This window comes from Macaca nemestrina, chromosome 10 (assembly GCF_043159975.1).
Source record: "Macaca nemestrina isolate mMacNem1 chromosome 10, mMacNem.hap1, whole genome shotgun sequence".
Classification (NCBI taxonomy): Eukaryota; Metazoa; Chordata; class Mammalia; order Primates; family Cercopithecidae; genus Macaca; species Macaca nemestrina.
The window spans coordinates 23702348-23728374 of NC_092134.1; the positions used below are offsets into that span (position 1 = coordinate 23702348).

General features: G+C 53.3%; 1 protein-coding gene across 4 annotated transcripts; it reads right to left on the minus strand.

Moving 5' to 3' along the window:
• Window positions 1–1228: 1228 nt before the first annotated feature.
• Window positions 1229–25825, minus strand: LOC105493445 (mevalonate kinase). 4 transcript variants are annotated; one of them, XM_071071158.1, is made up of 12 exons: window positions 25738–25825; window positions 24710–24801; window positions 23497–23644; window positions 19118–19262; window positions 17216–17371; window positions 13125–13228; window positions 12471–12516; window positions 12097–12171; window positions 8476–8566; window positions 7982–8098; window positions 4144–4297; window positions 1229–2954 (listed from the first exon to the last, which is right to left on the minus strand). In XM_071071158.1, the coding sequence occupies exons 2-12, from the start codon at window positions 24785–24787 to the stop codon at window positions 2803–2805; spliced, it is 1266 nt and encodes a 421-aa protein (XP_070927259.1). In that variant the 5' UTR covers window positions 24788–24801; window positions 25738–25825; the 3' UTR covers window positions 1229–2802. The 4 variants fall into 4 exon arrangements, with proteins under 4 accessions (XP_070927259.1, XP_011759397.1, XP_011759398.1 ...); XM_011761095.3 differs by lacking the exon at window positions 12097–12171 and having other exon boundaries at window positions 25738–25824; XM_011761096.3 differs by lacking the exons at window positions 7982–8098; window positions 12097–12171.
• Between the last annotated feature and the right edge of the window lie 202 nt (window positions 25826–26027).

Below are 26027 nucleotides of genomic sequence, written 5' to 3' on the forward strand. Positions count from 1 at the left end.
ATCCCCATGAAACCTCCATGAGGTGGGTATGAGTCCCACTTTCCCGATGAGGAAGCTGTGGCCTCCAGAGGTAAGCTGTCTTGCCCAGGGTCACGTGGCCGGGGGTGGGCAGGGCTGGAGTGCTCAACCACCACAATAGCATGCAGAGATGACCTTGGAGTCATCTGGCTTGGTATCTTCAGCCCTGTTGGCTGCATTTTATTACTTTTTAAAAATATTTTTTAGAGACGGGGTCTCACTCTGTCACCCAGGCTGGAGTGCAGGGGCACCATCATAGCTCACTGCAGCCTCCAACTCCTGGGCTCAGGCGATCCTGCCGCCTCAGCCTCCCGAGTAGCTGGGACCACAGTCGTGCAGCACCACGTGGTGCTTGGTCACACTTTAGAACCACCTGGGAGCTTTGAAAAGCTATCTATTCAAAAAGATACCGCTGAGACAGATGAACTCGGAACAGCTGGGGCGGGGTCAGGAATTCGCGGGTCTTTTAGAAGCTCCCCAGGTGGTTCCGAGGTGCAGCTCTGAGAGCGAGAACCACTGCAATAGGCAATGAAAAGGGGTGACAGCCGCATGTGCCAACTGTCTACAAGGTAGCCAGGAGTGTGACACCAGGCCCATATGGTGGCCACAGTGGTGGCTGGGTTGAAAGGCTGCTCTGGCCAAAGCACACCGGCAGCCGCTTCACTGGAGTGTCGAGTTGGCCCCTGCCCCAGGAGTGACATCCTGTCCCCAGGGGATGAGAGAGAGGGCTGCGAGGAGCAAACAGGCTCTGGGGGTCTCAGCCTCTGCCCCCTGCACCCATCTCACAGCTGCTGTGGACATCTAAGGAAGACTGGGGAGGCTTCCAGGCCCACCTCCTACAGGCTGGAGGCTGGCTGTCAGCCAGCGCCATCACTGAGGGCACAGCAGCCTCCGGCCTGGTTGCTCATTCAAATCGCGTGGGGAGGAACACATGCAGGCCCGAGCCCCACCCCGGTCAAGTACATCCGAATCCAGAAAAACAAGCCCGAGCACAGAAGGCTAAAAAATCGCAGTGAGCCTGCACACCGAGCCGAGCCCATCAGACACACATAGGGGCTAAGATGCTGATGAGCTGTGTGGCCTTGGACAAGTTACTCTATCTCTCTGAGCTTCGGTTTCCTGGTCTGTAAAGCAGGGATGAGACTAGCAATGACACTGAGATCGGGGCAGAGATGAGAAGGGGTGATGCGTAAACACGCCTAGCCCACAGTGAGCGTTCAGTATTAGTATTACTGCTTTATGCGGTGCGTTTTGAAGGGAAGGGGCAGGGAACAGCCATCAGGGAACAGCAATCAAACTCGGGCCATTTCTACAAGTTAAGCTGGGGCAGTTGTCCTCCCTTCACCCACACGTTCCCAGCAGTGACCCCAGGCAGGGCCCAAGGCTGAGCTGGGGGTGGAGTTCCGCTCCTGATACTCTCACCTTCCCCATGAAAACAGCAGGGAAGGGCGCCAGCTGCCCCCTAGTGGCCACGGGCAGACGCGCACTGAATCGCTTTCACTTCATCCTGAAATCCCTGCGCAGGGCCCCCACCTTTCCACTCGGCCTCTTCGCAGGTCCGCCGCTCCGAGGTTCTGGCTGGCAAGGCGCCAACCACAAGGGTTTCCTGATGGACACTGGCACTTCAGAAAGCACCAAGCCGACTGCAATATAAAGTTCAAACAGGGCCGGTGGGGGCTGGGGGGTGGGGGTGGGGAGTGCCAGGCACCCGGGCTATGAACATTTGAGTCTGTTTTCTCCATCCAGCCAGTTCATTTCAGAAAGGAAGGCATGCCCAGGAGCGGTGGCAGGTTCTACTTTCCTGTCTTACACAGGTCTGTGCTCTCGTGGGTGCTTGGGATTCTGGAGCTAGGAAGCTCAACTTCTCCCTCTGCAGCAGCAGCCTGGAGTTGTGCTGATGGACTGAGAGCCGTGTTCCAGTCCCTCTCCAGCAAGGGCCATCCAGGAAAAGCCACCTCATCCCCAAGACACACAACAAAGTGACCCCAAACCCTTATTTCCCTCCATTGCTGAAGAGCTCCATGGAGGAAACAGCTGGAAAGGGGACAGGGACAGAGGAGGAAGGTGCTAGTGGCCTGGAGTCTCCCTAGTCTACTGCTGACACAAAATCTTTTTATTCCCCCTTTGCTTTCTTTTCCACAAACCTCTCAGGTACAGATTGGAAGAAACTGCACATGGACCCTGCCTTATTTAACCAGGCCCACCACCTCCAGGACAGCCCCTGGGGAAGCCCTGTCCCGCTAGGTAGAAGGGAAGGCCGCAGCAAGTGCTGAGTGAGCTACCCAGACAGCAGGTGCTCTGGGAGGGAGGGGGGAAAAGGGGTAGGGGAAGGCTTCCTGGAGGAGGAGGGAGAGACCTGGCTCTGAGAGACAGGGGCGGTCTCTGCAGAGGGAGATAGAAGGCACATTTCTCCGGGAACCGGGCCCCAGCATCTGAGCATCCGACCCAGGTGGCCAGGGAGAACACAGGCCAAGGCCAGGGCCTGAAGCAGATGGGACCGTGGGAGCTTCGGGAAAGCAGCCCGTCTGTCTCAGGTCTGGAGCCTCAGAGGACCCTCCTAGGCCTCCTGCTCAGCTGGCTTCAGAGGATGCAGAGCGCAGACCATGCCTCCGTAGGTCCCACCGCTGGGACTGTGCAGAGCTCGGCCGGCATCGCCAAGCGGCTGGGGCCTCTCCAGCAGTGTCAGGAGCTGGGCGCCTGCTGGGCAGCACAGGGGCAAATTGCAGCCCCCAGAATAACCCAGAAAGGGGCATCTGGGTGCGGCTGCAGTGTCGTGGGCTCCTCTCAGAGGCCATCCAGGGCTTGCTGGACTCGGCTGTCCAGGGAGGTGGCTGAGTGGATGGAGACACCGGGGGCACCGATGCTGGTTTCCCAGCAGTCAAAGCCACAGCTGGTCAGGGCCTGCTTTGTGGCCTCCACCTCTGGCTGCTCCAGCCCTGTGGGGAGGGAAGGCAGGTCACCCTTGAAAACGCTGCTCTGAGGGAGAAGCTCATCATATTCAAGGCAAAAGCCTGGGCCTTCCTGCTGTGCCTTCCTGGCTGTGACCCCACCTGAGCCAACAGGCCCATGAGGCCCACGGTTACCTGCAGCCCCTCCGCGCACCGCAATGCCCAGCGTCGTACCCCCAGGGGTTTAGGGAGCAAGAATTAAAAACATGGGCTCTCAAGTCACAGGACTTGGCCTCGCCTTGTACTGGCCATGTGGCCTCAGACAAGTGACCTCCCCTCTCTCAGTCTCAGTCTCCTCATCTGGGAATGGGAATCGTGATGCCTCCCCCATGCAGACCCCAGGGAGGCTTAAAGGAAATAACGCAGGTAAAGTGCCTGGCACAACACCTGGCACAGCGGGCACACTCCAGAAATGTCAAGTTCCACCATTGTCATGGGCTCTGAACTAGGAACCAACAGTCGGGGTCGGCTGGAGTGAGGATGTGGCCACCTCCTGAGGCCTGGGAGCCATCACGGAGGGTGAGGGGATGCCTGGAGCCCAAGGGGGTTCAGTGCAAAACAGAGGGGAAAAGAAGGCTGAAGAACAGAGAGGAGGAAATAAAGACAAAAGAGAAAGAGAAGGGAGACCAGGAAGGAGGGGACAAGGAGCACAGAGGGAAACTGAGACAGGTGGGAACAGTTAGTGCCTACTGTAGATCAGGAGCGAGCCTGAGGGCAGAGGTAGGTGTCAGGTGGTTACTCGGTCTTGCTCTTTCTCCAGACCAACGGGAAGGAAAACCTTTTGTTCTGTAGCAAGATCAACCCCATCCTGACCACGTCAAGGGGTACAAGTGGGGCAAGGTGAGGCAGACGTGGAGAGTGACAATGCCCTGGTTACTTCCCAAGCTTGTGGGGACAGCCCCGATGACAGGAGCCCCAGCCCCAGCCCAGCCCTACCAGGCTCTCTAGGCGCACTTTCCTGCTTGAATCTGGGCAATGATCTTGCAAGCTAGATACTCTCATCCTTATTTTACCAAGGAGGAAAGCCAAGACCCACAGAGGTTAATTAACTTGCCCATGGCCACACAGCAGAGCTGAGACCTGTTTCCAGGTCTCTTTTTCCTTTCAAGGGAATTCTCCAGGTGGACCCCTCTTAGGAGCCCAGGCTGGCAGCCTGGCCCACCTACCCCAGGGATACCTGGCTTGAGGAGTGTGATGCCACAGCCACCACCGCCTGCACCAGTCAGCTTGCTGTGAAGTCCGTGGGCCCTGGTCACCTGGCAGAGCTGGTCCAGAGAGGCGTGGCCCACACCAAGGGCATTCAGATGGTGCTGGTTCATGTCAATGAGCTCCTAGGGGAGAAGGTTCCATCTGTTCCCACTTGGCCTGCCTGAGGCCAAGGTCCTGTGCCCACCCCTGAGCCTGCCTCGTCCATCTGACAGTTGTTGGCTGGAGACAGCTAACAGTTTCGCCTACCTGGCACGCTGGCCCTCTCCACTTGTAAAAGAATCCTTCTCCCCTGCAGCGTTTCTCATGGAGCTTGGGTAGAGCTGAGCATACCTTCACCACAGCACTCAGCACATATCCTAGGGCTGGTCACAGAAGCCTCTGGCACTGGTGACTGATCAAAGATGGGCATGTGGCCCAAGCTGGGCCAATCACAGTCCCCCCGCCCTCGTCCCGGGTTTTCTCTGCCCCTTTCCACTAGAGCTGCTAAAATAATTAAATTCAGACACAAGTCACCAAGATGACCTATCTTGCCACATGGTCAGAGATTACGTGGCAGATGGACAGATTCCTGACACAATGGTTCAGCCCCTGGATCGAGCTATACCTGAAGCCGTTTACCTCTGGTCTTCTCAGCTGGGAGCCAATACATTCCTTTTCTACAAAAGCCTGGTTGAAATGGATTTCTGTCATTTGCAAGAGAAAAAGTTTCAAATAATATGCCTCGCTACAGCTGCCTTGGGGACTGGTTTCAGAATAAGAACTAGGTTTAACTCCAGCAAGGCCATAAGCAGGGAAACAGCTGTTTGTCTAGGTTTCTTCAATTATGCAGGGTAAACTTCCTGCTCTAAGGATCCAACAAGATGCATGTGGATGAAAAAATAAAACTCACAGCTTTCACTGCCCAGGCACCCAGTAGTTAGATTTCATTTAACCCACAACGTGCTGGGGCTCTAAGGATGGACGCCCAGCCACAGTCCCAGCCATCAGGAAGTAAAAACCACGGGGTTTGGAGTCAAGTAGGCCTGTGTTCGAGTCTCGGTGCTGCCCCTTCTTGGTCGTGTGTCCTCGGGCAAGGTCTTCTGCGCTGGGTCTATCTCCCGCTTGTAAACCAGGGTCATAAGAGTATCTGCCTCAGCAGGGTGTGGTGGCTCATGCCTTTAATCCCAGCACTTTGGGAGGTTGAGGCGGGTGGATCACTTGAGGTCCGGAGTTCGAGACCAGCCTGGCCAACATGGCGAAACCCCGTCTCTACTAAACATACAAAAATTAGCCAGGTATGTTGGCGCATGCCTGTAATCCCAGCTAGGCAGGAGGCTGAGGCATGAGGATCATTTGAACCTGGGAGGTGGAAGATGCAATGAACCGAGATTGCGCCACTGCACTCCAGCCTGGGCAACAGAGCAAGATGACTCTTTCTCAAAAAAAAAAAAAAAAAAAAAAAAAAAGTATCTGCTTCTTTGCCCTGAGATGAAACAAGGTGAGTTTTCTGTTCAATGCCTGGCACAAGATATGTGCTATTAGTATTTTTATGGTTACCTTACCATCATCCCCACTTTACAAAAGGGGAAACAGAGGCTCAGAGAAGTGACTTGCCCACGATCACTGGGCTAGTAGGTACCAAGCTGGCACGGGAAGGCGGGTCTGCCTGACGTGAAGCTCCTGTCTACCCTGCCTCTGAGGGCACTCCTGATTTTCCTCACTTCTGTGTGAAGCTCTGTTCCGGGGCACCTGGATCGCCTGTATACCAGGAGCTGCCAATCACTGAAGCATCTCTGCGGAGGCCTACCTGGCTGTCCCGCGTGGGGACGGCCGGTTGGGCAGGGTTGGGGTGGCCCCCCCGACAGCCTGCCTCATACCGCGCCCCGCGCCAAGCTCAGCACTTTTGACAAATGAGCTGACAGGCCTGATGGCCTGGTGGCAGCCCCGGGTGCCTCTCAGCAGCCCGATGGGCTGGATGTGAGAGAAGACTTCTGGGGGCCGCTCTCTGCGCCTGAGCGCCAGGTGTCACGTTGCCGAGGCAGGTTCCAGACACCTGTCACATTCTGATCCAAAATCTGTCAAGGATCAGATGACAGGTTGTGACACAGGAGAACAGTTCGCTGGTTTGAGTGCAAAGCTGTCCAGCAGCCGAGTTGCACATTTCAGCGGCTGCCACAGCCAAAAATACACACAATGTATAATCAACGTGCTGTTCTGCGGCATTCTCCAGGGGCTCGACAGGGTGTATTTTAGGCAGTATTCTATCATTATTAATTTCCTACTCGGGGAGGACTGCGCTCCCTCCTCTCTACGTGGAAGGAATCGAGAGCTAGGAAGACAAAGACTGAGGGAATGAGGGCAGAAACGCAGGAATTCAATGGAGGCTCTACCCTGGCACATAGTAGGTGCTCACGACAGATCTGTTGAATAAAGGGACAGACAAGTCTGTCAGCTGGACCCCTGGCTCGGCCACTTACTAGCCGGATAACCTTGGGGGAAGTCCTCCTTCAGACCTGTTTTGACATCTGTGAAATAGGGGTAAGACACCTACTTCACAGGGAGGTGGGTGTGAGGATCAAGTGAAAAAAATGATTTGTAAAAAGCTTTTAGTGGCAGCTTCCACTCAGCACAGGGGCTACAGACTCGAATGCCCACAGGGGGACCAGGAGGCACCAGGCAATGACTACAGAGTAGGGGGGACTGTGGTGACATGGAGATCGCACACCCCTCTCAAAGGGGTCCCCTCCTGTCCCTTCACTGATGGCTGCTGCAGAGCCCCGGCAGCTGGGGACCACTCGATCCTCTCAATCCGCAAGGGCAGCCAGCTGGCTAACATCAGCCCATATTCACCAGGCCAGCTAGACTGTGTCCAGGGGCAGCCTGGACCCTTTGCTTCCCTAAGCTCATGGCACACCAGACATTGTGCTTGTGTGTCACCCATGAGACTCCAAGTGTTCTTTTTTTTGTGAGACAAGGTCTCACTCTGTCGCCCAGGGTACAAACTTGAACTCCTGGGCTCAAGTGATCCTCCTGCCACAGCCTCTCGAGTAGCTGGGACTACTGGCACGCACCACCATGTCTGGCTAACTTTTGTATTTTTTGTAGAGACAGCGTTTCACCATGTTGCCCAGCCTGGTCTCGAACTCCTGGGCTTAAGCGATCCACCCGCCTTGGCCTCCCAAAGTGCTATATTACAGGTGAGCCACTGTGCCCGTCTAATCTGAGCATTAAGACACTCCAGCGAGGCCACACATCCAGCAGAAGTAGAGCTGGGATTCACACACAGGCCTAACCACACCCAAAGTACGAGGTCACAACCTGTACACTAGAATTATGCAAATGGCAGTGGATGGGGTTATGATGATGAAAAAACAATTTTAGGACCTGTCTGACCCAAAGCAGGCAGTTGACAAGTAGTTGTTGAATGCACCCATGAAGCAGGAGAAGGACCAAGTAAGAAGTCACCCCTGCACCGACAGAGCTCTGTTATCAGCCACATCCCCATCTACCTACGTGGGCCGGAGCTCCTTAGACGTGACCCCAAACCTGTTCCACTGCACTTAGCACGAGCCAGGCCCTGACCTCCTTCCCTGCTCTCTCCCAATTACTCAGAATCACCTGGGAAGAGGCCTGAAAATAACATACGCTTGTGTGGCACACACAGACCTGGGCCCAGGCCAAGGGCTTCTGAGAGCATAGGCCAGAGGCAGGGCCTGGCCTCTATGTGCTGGCTTCCAGGGGATTCTGAGCACAGCCAGATTGCAAAGCCACTGCCTTGGACAGTGGTGTGGACTCAATAACCCTGGTTCCTGCAGACAGCCTCTTACTTCCAGTACGAGGTACTGCTCTGGGGCTGGAGCCTCCCCCATCTCTCCCAGCACACGCTCACACTCCAGGGAGATGGCATCTATCGAGGTCAGGAGTGGGGCCACGATCTCTGGGAACTAGAGAAAAAAAGAAGGAATGGCTGGTGAGGCCTGGGGGAGGCAGATGCAGCACAGCTGCCCCAGCAGTGGGGTGGAGGGAGGAGGTGTTCCCACAGCCTGCGCCCATCCTCTGGGGAAACTGCCTCTCTTCTGGGCCTGGTTTTTGCCTTCCCAGCTGCAAAGTCAGTTTGTCTAACGAGCCCGATCACTGTTGTTTTCCTGGCCAGGCTACGGGTATGGATGGTACCTTCCTTTCTGCCAAAACCACCTCTCTAAGGGGCCTCAAGGCCCACCACACCCCCTAGAATCCATCAGCCAGAGGGAAACCTGGAAAATCCAGATGTAACTGTGTCCAGGCCACCCTGAAACCTGCCCGGGAAGGGAACAAAAGTCACCTTGAGCAGCCTGTTTCTGACGCCAGCCACGAGGGTCCTGGTATTGCGAGGGACTTTGGTGTTGGTCAGCAGGATCTGGAGAGCCGGCGGCCTGCAGGGTGAAGAGGAGGAAGGTCCACACTGAACTCAAGGTGGAGGAGCCGGGTCAGGACTGGGAGCAGTCCGGGAAGCCGCCCCACCCTGATACAGAGGAAGAAGAGAGGCACAAGAGGTGACATTGGATTGGGGGAGCATGGGACTCCCACTGCAGGCCACAGCTGTGCCTCCATCCCAGGCCCCTTGGCTTCTAGCTCATCTATTCATTCAGCTTCAGCTGGGGCCTACAACATACTAGGCACAGCTTGGCCTCGGGGCCGGGGCCAGGGAGGGGAGAGGGGAGACAGGAGAAGTCTGAGAAGGTTTTCCTGGCATGACGTGGACACTGAGAACTGAGGAAGGTAAGAAGCCACCAAAGCAAAGCTAGAAGGGTGAGGATTTCTGGCAGTCGGAGCAGCCTGTGTGAGCCTGGAGGTGGTGGAACCCGGCACAGTCATCCAGTGAGAAATCCAAAGTGGCTACGGCAGAGCACAAGGAGGGGCGGAGACTCGCGTGCATGGGTCACCCTCACGAAGCTGGAGTTTTAGACCAAACAACAGGCCCTGAAATGGATCACGCAGAGGGAAGATGCCCAGGCTAGCTGATGCGGGCAGCGCCACGCATGGGCTCGGTAAATGCAGGCAGGACTGTCCCCAGCACACTGAGCCCATTCTTGCCCTACCTCGATGGTGCCCGGACGAGTGGCCCTGGTCTAAAACCAGGTGTAGTTAGAGTCAGTCATCCCCTTGGCTGCCCCCTGGTGCACAGACGTGTCCCAGGCAGCCACGCTGAGCTGACTCTCTAGCATGACCCCGTGGTCCTCACCTGCCCCCGAGGAGCTGCGTAAATCCCTCCTAAAGCCACAATCCCAGTTGTCCTTGTAGTGTCCAAGCCAACATTTCTTGCCATCCAACCTGCCTTTCAGAGGACTGTAGGCTGGGATGGAGGGTGGGGGATTTGGATGAGCTCTGGCCCGAGACAGCTGGAGATGGGCAGAGCCCTTGATACCTTTATTCGCTCTCTTCACAGTTCAAGACTGTAAAATCCAATAGGACTGGAAAGGGCTGCCAGAAACCTGCTTCATCTCACTGCCCATAAGCCCATGAAATTAATATCGATTCTCAGTCTTGGAGGCTGGCCCCCTTTTTTTTTTTTAACTTTACAAAAGATGAACTTCTATTTGGCTTTTCTCTTCCCTTCTAAGACAAGCCATTCCTCAAAAGCGCAGCGCTCTGGGAGGCCGCATCTTGATCCACGTCACAAACAATGCATTTTTTCTTTACAGTGAGGCACCACGCATGGTTGGCGGGGGCGGCGGGGGGGAAGCTCCTTAAGCCATCCGTGGGATTAACGTGGAGTCCGGCCCCCAGCTTCTCTGTAAAGCCGCCATCTGCTCCCGTGGCGCCCCACAGCAGGCAGCAAAGGTTGGTTTGCTCCATGCTCCCATCCAGCCAGGCGGGAGGAGTTTGGGTGTTGCATCTTCGTCTTTCTTAGACAAGTCCTCTGCAGACAGGCCTGTCACCAGCCCCACCAGATCCAGGGTTCATACGCCATCCAGCGGCCACCATTCGGGGGTAAGCCTGGTAAATGCTCCTGTGATCTTGGCTTGGCCATGGCCCCAGCCTCTTCTAGTCTCCTCCCTCCCCCGGGCTGCTCACTCCGTTCAGCCACCCTGACCTCCCAGCTACTGTGTGACATGCCAGGCAGCATGCTTCTGCCTCAGGATCTTTGCACCGCGCTTCCTCTGCTGGGGACCAGCCCCACCCCATAGCGGTGTGACTCATTCAGGTCCCTGTTCAATGTTCCTTTGTTAGCAGCCCCCAACCCCCATACAATCAGCCCCCCTTCCCTTTGTAGCCTCTGACCCTGCTTTGTTTCCTAAAGATGCTTAAGATTGCCTGACATGCTCTCACAGAGCAACTGATTTTTTCTCCCAACAAAGTATGAGTTCCACGGATGCGGGGCTTTGTTTTGTTCCCTGTGGAGGCCCCGGTGCTCAGCACACAGTAGGTGCTCAATGGTACTTGTGGAAAGGATGGATAAACTCGGCCAGCAGAGCTAAGCACTTCAGAGCCGCCGCTTCTGATTGTATGTTCAGGATCCCCTTACATAAACGAGGAGCTGGAGGTCCCGGAGAAGTGACTTGCCTGAGGGCGCCAGCTGGCAAGTGGGAGAGCTGGACTCAAACCTAGGCCTGCAGACCCAGCACCTCCATCCAGCACACCAGCAACGCCTGGCCATTCCCCCACCCACCCCCTTTGGAAAGCCTCCTCATTCATCTCCTGATGCCCCTAGTAGACTGCACACTCAGTGCCCAGCCCATGTCTTCATCAGTTTTCTAGCTCCAGGGCCTAGTCCAGTGCTTAGGTCACAAGCACCACTCCAGTGTCTCAGGAGACACTGAAGGAGTGAAATGCCACCACTTCCATGAATGATTCCCCAGGCCCGCAGCTGCATCTATGACGCCGTCACTGTCACCCACAGCAGCTTCACAACCCTTCAGGTGTCTTCTGACGTTACAGTGACCGCCTTCCCCATCAGACCGTGGGCTCCTGAGGACAGGCCGGGGCCCAGGCATTTGAGAATCCTCCACACAATCCAGCTCTGGTTGCATGTGGATCCAGTGCAGCAGCAAACCAGCTTCCACCTGGGCCCCCGAGGCTCTTGTGGCAACGACTGCCGGAGCAGCCGGAGGAAGCTGGTCCATGCTCCTACTGGCTTCTGTGGAGTGCAGAGGTCGGTGGCAAGGGTGATTTTGCCTTCCAGGGGACACTGAGCAATGTCTGGAAATGTTTTGGATGGCCACGCTGAGGGTGCTACTGGCATCTAGTGGGTAGGGGCTGGGGATGGCGGCAATACACAGGGTGGCCCCAGCACAAAGAATAAGCCAGCCCCCAATCTCAACAGTGCCAGTGCTGCCAACCCTGATGCACAGCCTTGGAAAGGGAGGCGAGGCTGAGCTGGGACAGGAAGATCCCAGAGAACCAGCCAGGGGCCCAGGTGTGGCGCTGTGGCAGGTCAGGTTATTGAGCCACTAATAGAGTGGCCCAGCTGGTGGGGGCTGCAGGCCAGAACCTGCCACTCATCCATGAAGACCACCCTGGGTAAAGAAGAGAGAACCCCAGGACCCTTACAGATGCAAAAAGGCCCATGGAGGAGGCAAAGCACCCTGGGACAATCACCACCCCACAACTTAATCGAGGGCTTAGGGAACAGCCAAAAAGGCACCTGGCTCCCCTCTGCCATCTTTCACTCCGGGCACCCGACAATTCCGCCGTGGGTGCAAACAACACAGGATGCTGAACTCTCACATGCACGTCTGTGATTCCAATGACTCCAGCGGGAGGGGCCCAGAAACATAAAACAGCCTGAGAGTCTCCAGATGTCACTTCTGCTCCGAGTCCCTCCTAAGCCTCCCTCTGACTTCCAGCCTGCCTCTGCCCTGCGTGCCTCCATCATGGTGTCGCTCACATTGTCCTGTGGCGGCTTCTGTGTGTGTGTCTGGCCCCAGCCCCCAAGCAGACTGAGAGCCCTTGGAAACTGCACCTGAGCTTCATCTCTCCATTCCTAGACCCCAGTGCAGCATCGTCGGGAACACAGGAAGTAATGGATTCTTGTTTACTAAGCGAATACAGGAATGAATGAATGAGCAGCTGAGGGTCTACAGGCACAGCCATGCATGACTTTCCCTTTCTGATCTCTCTGCAATTTAAGAGCTGAAGGGGAGAAGGAAAGACCAACTGCCAGGTCTCCCCCACCACCCCACCCTTCCTTGCAGCTAGTGGACTGTGAGGTCCACACCGGGGGACGAAGAGCCAGGGACACCTGCCTCCTATGGTACTTCCCAAAGGTGCAGAGCTCTGCTCCCTGCACACATCGATGCAGCCATGGCTGAATGTGCTGCTCCACCCCCAAGTTACCTCTTTAAGGATGAAATCTTCCCTTGTTGGTATCGGAGGGCTCCTCCTAAAGAGAAAAGTCAGCAGGTCAGAGCTGTGGGAAAAGCTAACACACCTGTGCTACTTGGGAGAGAGGCTGAACTTTGGGTTGGGTTCACTTTGCCCCATTCAGGAAACAGACTAAGTAACGAGTCAGCCCAGCTTCAGTTACAAAAGGTGCAGGAGAGCAAAAGGTCCCCGAAGCCCCACCAGGAAGCCCTCGCCAGGCCTTGGATTCCTGGGTCCCCCTCCTTCTGGACTGCCCAGCTTCCCCCGACAGGCCACATGGTGAATGTGGGGCCCGGGACACAGCATCTGGGCCCTGTAAGCAAGAGTCCTGACCAGAGGGGAGGCCACTTGGGCGGTCTGCAAACTCCACGGCAACGGCTCTGCATCCTGAACCTACAACTCCCCTGGGGAGCTCGTGGAGGCTGCAGCTTCCCAGGCCCCAGTCCTACCCCCGAGATTCTGATTCAGGGGGTGTGAGGCAGGGCCCCAAGATTTCTCCCCATCCCCCCCTCATTTTTCCCAGAATTCGTTGATTCAATTCCTCCCAAACCAGCACAGACCCTTGGGCACCGACCATTGTAATAAGCATTTTTAAAATAACAAAAATAAACCCGAGGCAGCACCTACCCCAGGTGCTGACAGCATTGTCCACTCCAGAGGGGTTCCCGTGAATCACTCTCTCCCCTTGGAAAGCCCACTTGTTAATTAGCTCCAAATCCTCCTTGGTCCACCTGAAGACACAGATGTTCATCTTTACTGTGGCAGTGAGGAGTGGGGCTGGGGAGGGGTCACCTGGGGCTGTGCTAGGGGAGGCCAAGGGGCATAGGAGTTTGGGCCCTTGAGCTCAGAAAGAACAAGTCCGCTCTGAACCTCTCCAGCTCCAGAGCGTGCTGAACCTGCCCTTCCCTCTGAAGCCAACCTGGCGCAGTGAAAACAGCCCGGGCTTTGGACTCCCATGGTCCTACTTTGCCTCTTTTTTTTTTTTTTCTTTTGTTAAGACGGAGTCTCACTCTGTCGCCCAGGCTGGAGTGCAGTGGTACAATTTCGGCTATCTCCTGGCTTCAAGCAATTATCCTGCCTCAGCCTCCCGAGTAGCTGGGACTACAGGTGCGCGCCACCACACCCAGCTAATTTTTGTATTTTTTAGTAGAGACGGGGTTTCACCATATTGACAGGCTGGTCTAGAACTTGGCCCGCCTTGGCCTCCCAAAGCACTGGGATTACACGCACGAGCCACTGCATCTGGTCCCTACTTTGCCTCTTACTAGCTGAGTGACTCGGAGCCTGTTATCTAACCTCTCTGAGCCTCACTCTCCTCCTCTGGAGAATGGGAACGCTACCCTCCTCAGAGGCTATCTGCATGTGTGTCTAATGATGGCAAGGTGTCCACAAGCAGCAGGTGGCAACTGCCACTATAACAGACCTCTGCATAAGCGCCCACACCTGAACCAAGCCTGCCTTTAAGAAGAACGGGCAGAGATGTGACTGTTTCCCAGGGCTCTGCAAGTAGATCCAAAGCACGATTATTATGAATTCAAATCCCAGGAGCCCCAGACACCCCTCGGGGGGCCAGGCTGGTCCCAGCCATGTCTGGATCTCTCCCAAGCATGTGGCCTTACTGCCTTCCATGGACCAGGTGTGGGCTCACAAACACTTTAAGTGAACAGACCCAAAAAACATGAGTATGGAACAAGGCAAAATGACCAACTCCACTTCCCCACTCTTTGCTCTCAGCTTTTGTTTCCTTTCTGTAGATTCCCTTCCTCATGAAACAGTAGAAGCTAAAGGTGGTTTTGTGACCTCTGAGAATGATGTGGCTCAGTGGCAGAGTTAGGGAGTAAGCGGTTAGCCTGGTTTTGTTTGTTTGAGATGGAGTTTTGCTCTTGTCCCCCAGGCTGGAGTGCCGTGACACGATCTCAGCTCACTGCAACCTCTCCCTCCTGGGTTCAAGCGATTCTCCTGCCTCAGCCTCCCAAGTAGCTGGGATTACCGGCGCCTGCCACCATTCCTGGCTAATGTTTGTATTTTCAGTAGAGACGGGTTTTTGCTGTGTTGGCCAGGCTGGTCTCGAACTCCTGACCTGAAGAGATCTGCCCACCTCACCCTCCCAAAGTGCTGGGATTACAGGCATGAGTCACCGTGCCCAGCCAGTGAGCCCTTTTTGAAACCCATCCCACCACTGACTCGCTGGGCATCTGTGAGCAACCACTCCACCTCAGACCCTCTGTTTTCTCATCCATAAAACAGGGGTAATAGTGTCTATCTGGCCAGGCGCGGTGGCTCACGCTTGTAATCCCAGCACTTTGGGAGGCCGAGGCAGGCGGATCACAAGGTGAGGAGATCGAGACCATCCTGGCTAACATGGTGAAACCCCGTCTCTACTAAAAAATACAAAAAATTAGCCGGGCATGGTGGCGGGTGCCTGTAGCACCAGCTACTCGGGAGGCTGAGGCAGGAGGACGGCATGAACCCGGGAGGCAGAGCTTGCAGTGAGCCGAGAACACGCCACTGCAGTCCAGCCTGGGGGACAGAGCAAGACTCCGCCTCAAAAAAAAAAAAAAAAAAAAAAGGGTCTATCTCACTGAGGATATTGAGATGGAAAAAACACACAAGCGCTTTGTGTAATGCCCAGGAGATAGGATGTGCTCCCCAAAAAATAGGCCATCTGGGGTCACAGCGCCTGGGGTCCTGGTTCAATCACTTACTTGCTGTGGAGCCCTGAGCAAGTCAATTACCTGCTCTGAGTCTCCTTCCTCATCTGCCAAACAAGGATTTTTACGGACTTGGCAACTCACATGGTAGCTGTGAGACTATGATTAATAATGAGTCAACATCAGTTAACATACTAGATTAGCATGTGCCAAACATTGTGCTAAATGCTTTCTTAAATGGACCATTGAAAAATGGTCCATAATCCTCCCAATTGTGCCCTACAGGGAAGGTACGATAATTATCCTGCTTCTTACAGAAGCGGAAACTGAGGCTTGTATGGGTCAAACAGCATCCTGGAAATCACCATGCTACTCACTGCTGGGTCAGGACCACATCTGCTGACTTGGAGCCCAAGCTCTTAGCTACTAACTTAATGGTGCCAACAAGATACACTCATTCATTCAGCATTGATTGAGCAACTGCTATGTGCCTGTGACTAAGCTCCTAGTCGGAAGCAAAACAGACAAGGTCCCTGACTCCTTAGAGATTAGAGTCTAATGGAGAAAGTGAAGGTCAGTAAGCAATCAGGATTCAAATACAAACAAATCCATGACACTGCAATATGTGACTACAAAGCAGGTGTTTCTGTAAGAGTACTATGGGCTGAATTGTGGGGGCGGGGGTGGGGTGCTTGAAGGACAAGGGGAGCCAGCTGAGCAAGGTGTGTGTGGGGTGTATTCCAGACACACCACCTGTGCAGCACTGGAACCACACCAGAGCTGGCTGGCCCTTTCCAGGGACCAACAGGTGGCAGCGTGCGTGGGAAGAAGTGAGTGATGGAGGCGGGGGAAGGTAACTCAGGCAGTTGATCTAGCCCAGGGCCTGGCCCTCTCAACAAACGTGAGTCTTCCTCCTGCTCTACACAGTTTGTTTTTTAGGAGGCTCAGATTTGAGTCTTCAAAGGAGACTGGGCTCCAGTCCTTTCCGACTTAGAAACACATGATGGGCAGGGTGGGGTGGGGTGGGGGGTCTACTCTCCCTAAGGGTTCTGAGAAGGAATGACTGGCCTTCAGGGCAAAGTGGGAGAAATGGTTGGAAGCAGCATAAGAACACACACACATGCATGCACACACACGCACAGTCACCCTCTGCCTTTTGAAAGGCAGGGCCAGTCTGTCGGCCTGTGGAGAATCACTTGAACCTGGAGGCAGAACTTGCAGTGAGCCAAGATCACACCACTGCACTCCAGCCTGGGTGACAGAACAAGACTTCGTCTCAAAAAAACAAATGAACAAACAAACCAAACCAAGCTCAGAAAACAACAACAGCAAAAAAACAAGCCCAGGAAGACGACAGAGCTCTGCATTTAGGGGCCTCATCCACAACTCCTGGTCCCGGGACAAACTGCATAACCTCTGTGCACTGGGTGGTTTCTCAAGGCACATTCTCCTAATGACGGAAATGGTCTGTGGTCAAGCCTGTCTTGACAGGCCTCACTGAGTCACGTGGTCCCCCACCAGTAGGAACACAGAGAGGTGGCACGCCCTTCATGGAGATGGCCCCGGAGGAGGAGAAATGTCCTAGTCTAATGGACACATCCCCTAACGTGGATTTCTCAGCACACTCTAGTGTCTTTCATAACCGTGTGGTAAAACTGGACAGTCACCCCTAGGGCACCGTCATTACCATACAGAGGACACTGTCCTAGCGTGAGTCAATGCAGAGGTGCGAGAGTTCATCTAACCCACTGCCCTCCAGATCTGGACTCCAGCTTTTTCTACCATACCATGGGCGCTTGAACCCAACAGAGCCAAGATGGGGGTGAGCAGAGGTGGTGGAGAGCAGGAGAGAAAAGCTCAGACTCTGAGTTCAAATCCCACTCTGCCAGCACTAGCTGTGTGGCCCTGGGCCAGCCATTTGACTTCTCAGGGCTCAGCTTCCTCATCTGTAAAATGGCCACCAAGACCCCTCCCACCTCACAGGGAGGTGGTGAGGTCCCCGTGACAGAAGCCATGCCCCGTCCTGCCGCGTGGGAGGGACAGTGGCCAGGTGAGGACCACGGTTACCTGTTGACGCGATCTCCATCCTTCAGCGGGTTTGGGATCTCCTCGCACACAGTCAGGAGGGCCGCTGCCAGACACACCGAGTAGGCGGCGCTGGAGCCCAAGCCCGCCCCATGGGGCAACTCTGACCACACTACGATATCCAGGCTCGGCAGGGCCCTGAAACACACCAGGGTGCAAAACGTGACTCTCCTACAGGGCAGTGGGATGCCAGCACCGAACCAGAGGCCGGGACTAGGCCTGATTCCAAGCATCTGGTCCAGTTTTCTCAACTTGGGGAGACTTCACGACCCCAAATGTATCCCTACTGAACATCAGGAACTCAGGGTGAATCAGACAACTAGGAAACAGGTACCAAGTTCATTTAAATCCCTGGGTCACCCAACCAGAGCCCTTCCCAGAAGCACCTGGCAAGCCGTCAACCCCTTTCTCTCACCTCCTTCCTGTGCTCACATGCTAGGTGTTTCTGTGGGCCTGCTCTGAGCACATGCTAGCCCCTCTGCCTGCAATAGCCTTGCACCTCCTTATCCCCCAGAGAAATCCCTACCCATCTTTCAAGGCCTTATCAAATGTCGCTTCCACTGTGAGTTTCCCTAGCTACCCTCAAAGACCCTCCTGGCTCCCCTTCTAGGACCTCCTGCACGCCCTCCTTCCACCACTGCCTCATCACAGCGCACTAGGATTGTGTGTTCACCGGGGGCCTCTCCCACCAGACGGTGCTCCCCAACCATGTGTAACGTGGGTCTGCTTTTGATCACCAGAAAGGTCCGAATCACTTTATCTTACATGTATTTCCCTCAAGTGAGAACTGTCAAACTTCGTGTTTGGTAATTTCCAAGAAGTACTTCTCCCATTTCCTAAATACGAAAATTGCAATACTGAATGCGTGTCTCCAAATTCCACACACTCACCCCACCCAGACTGGAAGATTCTGGAATGCCCTTTACCCACTTAAGGGGACATGCCTCTCAAGTTGAAATTCTCCTTTGGACAGCAATTATCAGGCCATTTCCAAATGTGTCCTGAGCACAGGGCCTGGCCACTGAACCAGCATCTGCTGCTCAAGGGAAGGGCTGCCCCCTGAGGTTTTCCCTTTGGGTTCTGGACAGAAAAAAAAAACAGAGGGGCTGGTTGGGGCCGGGTGTGGTGGCTCATGCCTGTAATCCCAGCACTTTCAAAGGCCAAGGCAGTTGGATCACATGAGCCCAGGAGTTTGAGACCAGCCTGGGCAACATAGTGAGATTCCATCTCTACGAATATTTAAAAATTAGCCAGGCATGGTGATGTGCACCTGTGGTCCCAGCGACTTGGGAGGCTGAGGTGGAAGGATCACTTGAGCCTGGGAGGTCAGGGCTGGAGTCAGCTGAGATCATACCACTGCACTCCAGCCTGGGCGACAGACAGATCCTGTCTCAAAAAAAAGGCATGCAGGCCGGGCGCGGTGGCTCAAGCCTGTAATCCCAGCACTTTGGGAGGCCGAGACGGGTGGATCACGAGGTCAGGAGATCGAGACCATCCTGGTGAACATGGTGAAACCCCGTCTCTACTAAAAAATACAAAAAACTAGCCGGGCGAGGTGGCGGCGCCTGTAGTCCCAGCTACTCGGGAGGCTGAGGCAGGAGAATGGCGTAAACCTGGGAGGCGGAGCTTGCAGTGAGCTGAGATCCGGCCACTGCACTCCAGCCTGGGCGACAGAGCCAGACTCAGTCTCAAAAAAAAAAAAAAAAAAAAAAAAAGGCATGCCATATTACCATGTCTGGCAGGGTGCCTGGCATGTGGTGAGGACAGCCAATGGCTGCTGCTCTAGAAGAGAGCATGTGCGTTCTCCAGCAGCAATGACAGAAACCCTTCCTGTTTCTCCATGGGAGGCTGAATCTGGACTCCCTCCCCAGACTGCACACACACCTCTGCTTCCGGCAGATGGACAGGTATAAGTAGAGAAAGGCCAGCACAGCCAGGCTCTCGGTGACAGCACAGTCATCAGGCAAGCCTGCCACCTCCTTCAGCTTCTCCACTAGCTCTGGGGTGGGTGTTGTGGCATCACCTTGCTCTGTTTCACAGGCAAACAAGCAAACACAAGTGGGTGAGAGGGCCTCTGGTGTTTTACAAACAACAGAATACAGAAAGTCAGCTAGTCACTGGAATCGGAACATGGATGGACATGAATTTATGGTCTGAACACCACACCCAAGTCTGTTCATTGGCTTTAGGCAGACTTAGGTTTGAGTCCCAAGTGTGCCATTTACTAGCCACGTGACTTAACCTTCCTGAACCTGTTTTCCACCTTGGTAAAACAGGAATAACAACAGTGCCTCTTCACAAGGTTGTCATGAATGTAAAGTTAAATAGGGCGTGTAAACTGTTTAGCATAACACCTGGCATGTAGTAAGTGCTTAATTAACAGTAGTTTTAAGGCCAGGTGCAGTGGCTCACGCCTGTAATCCCAGTACTTTCGGAGGCTGAGGTGGGCAGATCACTTGAGCCCAGGAGTTTGAGACTGAACTCTGGGCAACATGGCAAAACCCCAACTCTACAAAAAGTACAAAAACTAGCCAGGCATGGTGGTGCACACTTGTGGTCCCAGCTACTTGGAAGGCGGAGGCAGGAGGATCGCTTGAGCCAGGAGGTCGAGGCAACAGTGAGCTGTGGTCGCACCACTGCACTCCATCCTGCATGACAGAGTGAGACCCTGTCTCAAAAAAAAAACAAAAAAAGTAGCCTTAACACACACACACAGACACACACAGAGAATGCTGGCTCAATCACACAAGGGCCTAGGTTTCACCTTCCATTGTATAAAACCAAAAATCAAAGGAGTATTAAGTTACCACCCAAAATACTTCCCTCTTCCAAAAGCTAATCATCAGGAATAGGACAGCGTAAATGCGAGGCGTTGCCTGGGCAGAAGGGGAGGGTGAGGCAGGTTTTTCCCAGGGATGTGCAGGAACCTGGGCCAGTTTCCTCTGAGACACTGAGAAAGCAGAGCCTGTCTGGCCAGCTTACTTTTACAAATCACTCGCTGAGCCTCAGGTCAGATTCTCAAGGGACTGGGAAATGGAATTGGGCGTCCGTGTCTTAGGAAATTTCAGGCACTGATTAAGTGCTGGGTAAATATGTGTTGAATGGATTAATGATATACTCAAATGGCCAAGTCATGACATTATTGAGAACCCGGGTATTTCAGAGCTCTGTAATCGAGATGGAACAGTTGTTAAGAGCCTGGATGGTGGGGCTAGGAGAAACCTAGGTCTGAATCCTTTCAGTATCACCAACAAGTGTAACCTGAGCCACTAGACCTCTGAACTTTAATTTTCAAATCTGTACAATGGGGACGAATACCACCACCTATTCCCAGGGAATGCTGGAGAATTCTAAGTGTGCTAACATATGTGAACACACTTAGTGCCTGGCATGCCTAAGTGTCCAGTAAGTGCTAACTGTAGTAGGAGGGTGCAGTGGTAGGTGCCTATATTCCCAGCTACTCAGGAGGCTGAGGCAGAAGGAACACTTGAGCTCAGGAATTTGAGACCAGCCTGGGCAACATAGTAAGATCCTGCCTCTAAAAAAAAAATGTTCAATGTTTATGACTATCAGGAGGGAGCAAAAGGACACTGAACAAAAGATGGTAGATCTTTGCAACCTAGAAAATGGTGTGTCTCCCAAGGCTCCGCAACTCACACGCCCTTACCTACATACTGCACCTGTGTCGCACCCCTAGTGCCCGCCTCCAGTGTTGTCAGATCCTCACGGCAGCCCTCAGTCAGGAAACATGCCTCTGCTCCCAGGCCCAGAGGGTGAAGTGACCTGCCCAGGGTCACCAAGGGAGTCGGAGTGGTCCGAGACATGGTCCCCCACACCTGGCTGCTTCCACCCCAAGCTACTGACATACACAAGTTGCAGCTGGTTCTCACGGGACATTTCTGGTCTGGCTGGGCGGCCCTGTGCACTATGGAAAGCAAGTTCCATGTGTTCTGGCTGGAACGCTCCAGACGCACGCTCCAAAGGAGTGCCTCTTAACTGAGGCGTCCCCAGAATCGTCCAGGGAAACCCTTAAAAAACTCCTACCACCACTACCAACTCCCAATAAGACAGGGGCAGAGCCAGAAGTCCATCTGTATTGGTAAAAACAAAAACAACATGCACAATCACAAAAACTCCTGGGTGATTCCAAGATATGATGAGGTTAAAAAGTGTTGCTCTACGCCAGGCACAGTGGCTCACACCTGTAATCCCAGCACTTTGGGAGGCCGAGGCGGGCGGATCAAGAGGTCAGGAGATCGAGACCATCCTGGCTAACACGGTGAAACCCCATCTCTACTAAAAATACGAAAAAAAATTAGCCAGGTGTGGTGGCGGGCGCCTGTAGTCCCAGTTTCTCAGGAGGCTGAGGCAGGAGAATGGCGTGAACCCGGGAGGCGGTGGAGCTTGCAGTGAGTCGAGATCGCGCCACTGCACTCCAGCCTGGGTGACAGAGTGAGACTCCGTCTCAAAAAAAAAGAAAAAAAAAAAAAAGTGTTGTTCTAAAATGAGGATTTTGGCCAGGCACAGTGGCTCTCACCTGTAACCCCAGCACTTTGGGAAAGTGGGAAAACTCCTGAGGCCAGGAGTTCCAGACCAGCCTGGGCAACACAGCAAGACCCTGTCTCAACAGCAAGTGAAATGAGAATTTTCAGCTCTCCTTCCATCCCCATATGGCATATGGGAGTGACTGTAGTTTCTCACGGGGAACGGGAAGCAGGTATCAATGGTTCAGGTGCAGTCTAAGAAAAAAACCCAAAAAGATTCTCATTTATTCCACCCTGGCTGAGAAACACTGTTCCAAAAAGCAAGGCTTCAGCCCAGGGAGCAGACAGTAAATTGAGAACAGAAAACACACGTCAGCTCTGGGGCAGGTGCGGAGGACTCCACTGATGGAAAAAGCTGGCCTGCTTATGAGTGGATGAAATCTTCACAGTGCTGCCAAAAATCAGCACACACACCTGACACACAAAAGAAAAAACAGGTATTTTTGAATGGTTTATATGGCCTGACCCAATTTTGGTTAAAAAACCAAGATATCTCCCTGTCTCTATCAATCTTTCTATCCATCTACAGAAAATCACCCAGAAGGATTAATGCCAAAATGCTTGCAGTCATTACTGGGGTCAGAGAAAGGAGAAGGGGAATAATAAGTGATTTTTAAAATTACAATGTCCCGCCGGGTGCGGTGGCTCGCGCCTGTAATCCCAGCACTTTGCGAGGCCAAGGCGGGCGGATCACGATGTCAGGAGATCGAGACCATCCTGGCTAACATGGTGAAACCCCGTCTCTACAAAAATACAAAAAATTAGCCGGGCGTGGTGGTGGGCGCCTGTAGTCCCAGCTACTCGGGAGGCTGAGGCAGCAGAATGGTGTGAACCCGGAAGGCGGAGCTTGCAGTGAGCTGAGATTGCGCCACTGCACTCCAGCCTGAAGGACAGAGTGAGACTCCGTCTCAAAAAAAAAAAAAAAAAATACAACGTCCCAGCATTGACCATATCTTCCAATAATAAGCATAGGTAACTTTTACTTTTATTAATTTTTTTTTTGAGATGGAGTGCAATGGACGATCTCGGCTCACTGCAACCTCCGCCTCCCAAGTTCAAGCGATTCTCCTACCTCAGCCTCCTGAGTAGCTGGGATTACAGGCGTGTGCCACCACACCCAGCTAATTTTTGTATTTTTAGTAGAGACAGGGTTTCACCATGTTGGCCAGGCTGGTCTCGAACTCCTGACCTTAGGTAATCTGCCCGCCTTGGCCTCCCAAGGTGCTGGAATTACAGGCATGAGCCACTGTGCCCAGCCTACTTTTATTAATTTTTAATTATACAAAATGCCAATATATTCTCCTCATTTAAAACATGTGTCCCTTTGTCTACTCTCTGGCCCCAGGTCTCTCCCAGGAGAACTAATTGCCACAGCCAATCTGATGTCTATGTCCCCGAGATCTTTTCTATCATTTATACACATATTTATACTTAAATACCTATGTTTGCTGTTTTGCATTTTTTTTTCACTCAACAATAGGCCTTGATGATCTGTCCACAATGGCCCACACAGATCCAATGCATTGTTTTACACTTTTAAATTAAACAAAATAAATAAGTGAAGCTAATTTTATAAGGTCAGGGTAGAAAACACGCTGGCAATAGCTGGCCCCTGGCTCCCTTGGCGGGGGACAGCCTGGAATACCTGGCCAGCTGCCCTCTCTGTAGGCTCTCAGCACCTCTGGTAAGGCTCTTACGATTTCTCCTCCTTGCACTCACCCAGAAAGCTTGTGTCCAGTAGCTGAAGCCTGGCCACATCCCAGGCCCACTTGATACCAATGTTGGGTAAGCTGAGGTCCACTTTCCCATTGCTGTGGGGTTGAAGCCGGAGAAATGTTCTCAAGTTCAAGGCTACAGCCAGTGCTACCTGTAGAATAAAGGACAAAAGCAATAAGCCTGAGGGTGAGTGGCAAAGGAGCCAGGGCCCACATGCTAACAAGAGAGCAAACATGAGCACAAAGGCCACTCCCAGCCATGCCCTTGCCAGACACTGCTAACCAACTTTGGCATGCTCTCCCACTAAGCCTGGGGACAGCCACCATCGATCAACTAAAAGTTAACATCCACTTTGCCTTCTTCCTGAAAAATTTCACAGGTTCTCAACACCAAGGAATCACTTCCCCATAATCACCATGTTTTCAATGAGAAATATAAGAACATAAAGAATAGCAGTGAGAGGCCAGGTGTAGTGGCTCACATCTGTAATCCCAGCAGTTTGGGAGGCCAAAGCAGGAGGATCACTTGAGCCCAGGAGTTTGAGACCAGCCTGGTGTCAAACCACGTCTTTACAAAAAAAATAAAAGAAAAAATTAGTGGGGTGTGGTGGTACACACCTGTGGTCCCAGCTACTCGGGAGGCTGAGGTTGGAGGCTGCAGTAAGCCGTGATCACAAGATTGCGCTCCAGCGATCTCAGGGAAAAAAAAAAAAAAAGCAGAGTGCAGCAGGAGTAGAACCTAAGACAGACTTAGGTTCACAACAAGCTCTACCAAGGTATATAGGACTTGGATCAAGTTACCACTTCTCTCCTAAGCCTCGGTTTGCACATTTGTAAAACAGGGTAATAAAAGGGTATGCCTTCGGGGTAAGGGTAAAATGAGGTAATGGATGTTTCCGACTCCTTTGCTAGATCATCCTTCCAACTTCTCTATGTCTTAGTGCCCCGGAGCTCAGTTCTCAAACCTCTTCCTTCTGCATCAAAGCTCACTCCTAGGTGATCTCATTCCACTCACAGGGCTTCATATCCCATCTTTTTGCTATCATACCGAGTGAGGCCTGAGAATCCCTTCAGTGGGCATAAGATACCTTTTCCTTGCCTGGCTGGGGAGAAACTGACATCTCTGATCTGCTCCCAAGCTGTGCTTCAGGTGTCCTGCAAAATTAGTATCAGGGAGAAGGGGTACCCAATCCTTAAAGGCTCTAACGGCTTTGTACCTTTCCATGTACCACGGCATGTTCTCCATGAAGGATGACTTTCCCCGGAGCAGACACCAGTAGGACTTCTGACAACATGGCTCCTGGGAATCCTAAAAGGGAAAGCCAGTGAGAAGAGCAAAGATCTCCAGATGTCAGAACCATCAGGAAGAGATCTTAGAACACCTAGTTCAAGCCCATCATAATAACAAAAAAGGTAGACACCGTCCAGCACTTGCTATGTGCCAGAAAGGCAATGCAGCAATCAACTGGACACATCCAACAGATCTGGGTTCAAATCCCAGCTATTCCACTCCCCAGTGATGTCGTCTTAGCTAACTCACTTAAACGGCTATGAACATCGGTTTCCCACCACGTTATATGGACAGAAAATAACCGTACGCACCTCAGTGGATGTTAGGAAGGTTAAATTAACTCAAGGGAAACACTTAGCAGTGTCTGGCACCTACTAATCATTCAATTACTGAGAGCTACTTATTACTGGCTCTGTTCTTCGTTTCAGCTTTTACAACTACTACTACTGAAAGTAGAAATTACATGAAATCATGGAGCAGAAAGAACTCTTTGCTGGACATTTAGGCTGTTTCCAACGTGTCACGATTATAAACAAGGCCACAGAAAACACCCAGTACGCCTCGTTCTGCACACTTAAATGAGTATTTCTGCAGGACAGAGTCCTAGAAAGGGGCTTGCAGGGTCTACAGGTGTGTGCAATTTACACTTTTATAAATAACGCAAAATTATTCCCCGCTTAAGGTTTTACGTCGATTACCTTACACTAAGATTCAAGTGCACTACGAGCTAAGTACTATCGTGATCCCCACTTCTTAGAAAAACTGAGGCTCAAAGCGGGGATTCCCCTTGCTTGTCCCAAGCTCAAAATCACGACTGTCAGATTGAGGTCGCCGACCCCTCGGGGCTGACTCTCAGAGCTGGAGAAACTGAGCCACAGAAACTGGGCGTCCGGCTCAAGGCCGTCCTGGGTCTAGGACCTCGCGCCACCCGGCCCCGCGACCCCGGCCTCTCACCTGTCGCCGCCGCCGCCGCCGCCGCCGCCCACGCCCCGGCTGCCGCCACTCCGCGCCGGAGCCGGAGCAGCTCCCGGACTCCTGCAGCCTAGAGCGCCCGTGCCTCAAGGGGAGGAGGCCTTGGCCTTCAGCCCAGCCAATCAGAGCGCGCAAGTCTGGCGTACTTTTACCAATAGGCTTGAACATTGGTGGTGATGCAGCCAAGCCGGCACGGGTTTTCCCGCCCCGCTTCTTCCGTCAAACCAATGGGAAACAAGTCCCTGGGAGTGTCCCGCCCTGGGGCGAGAACC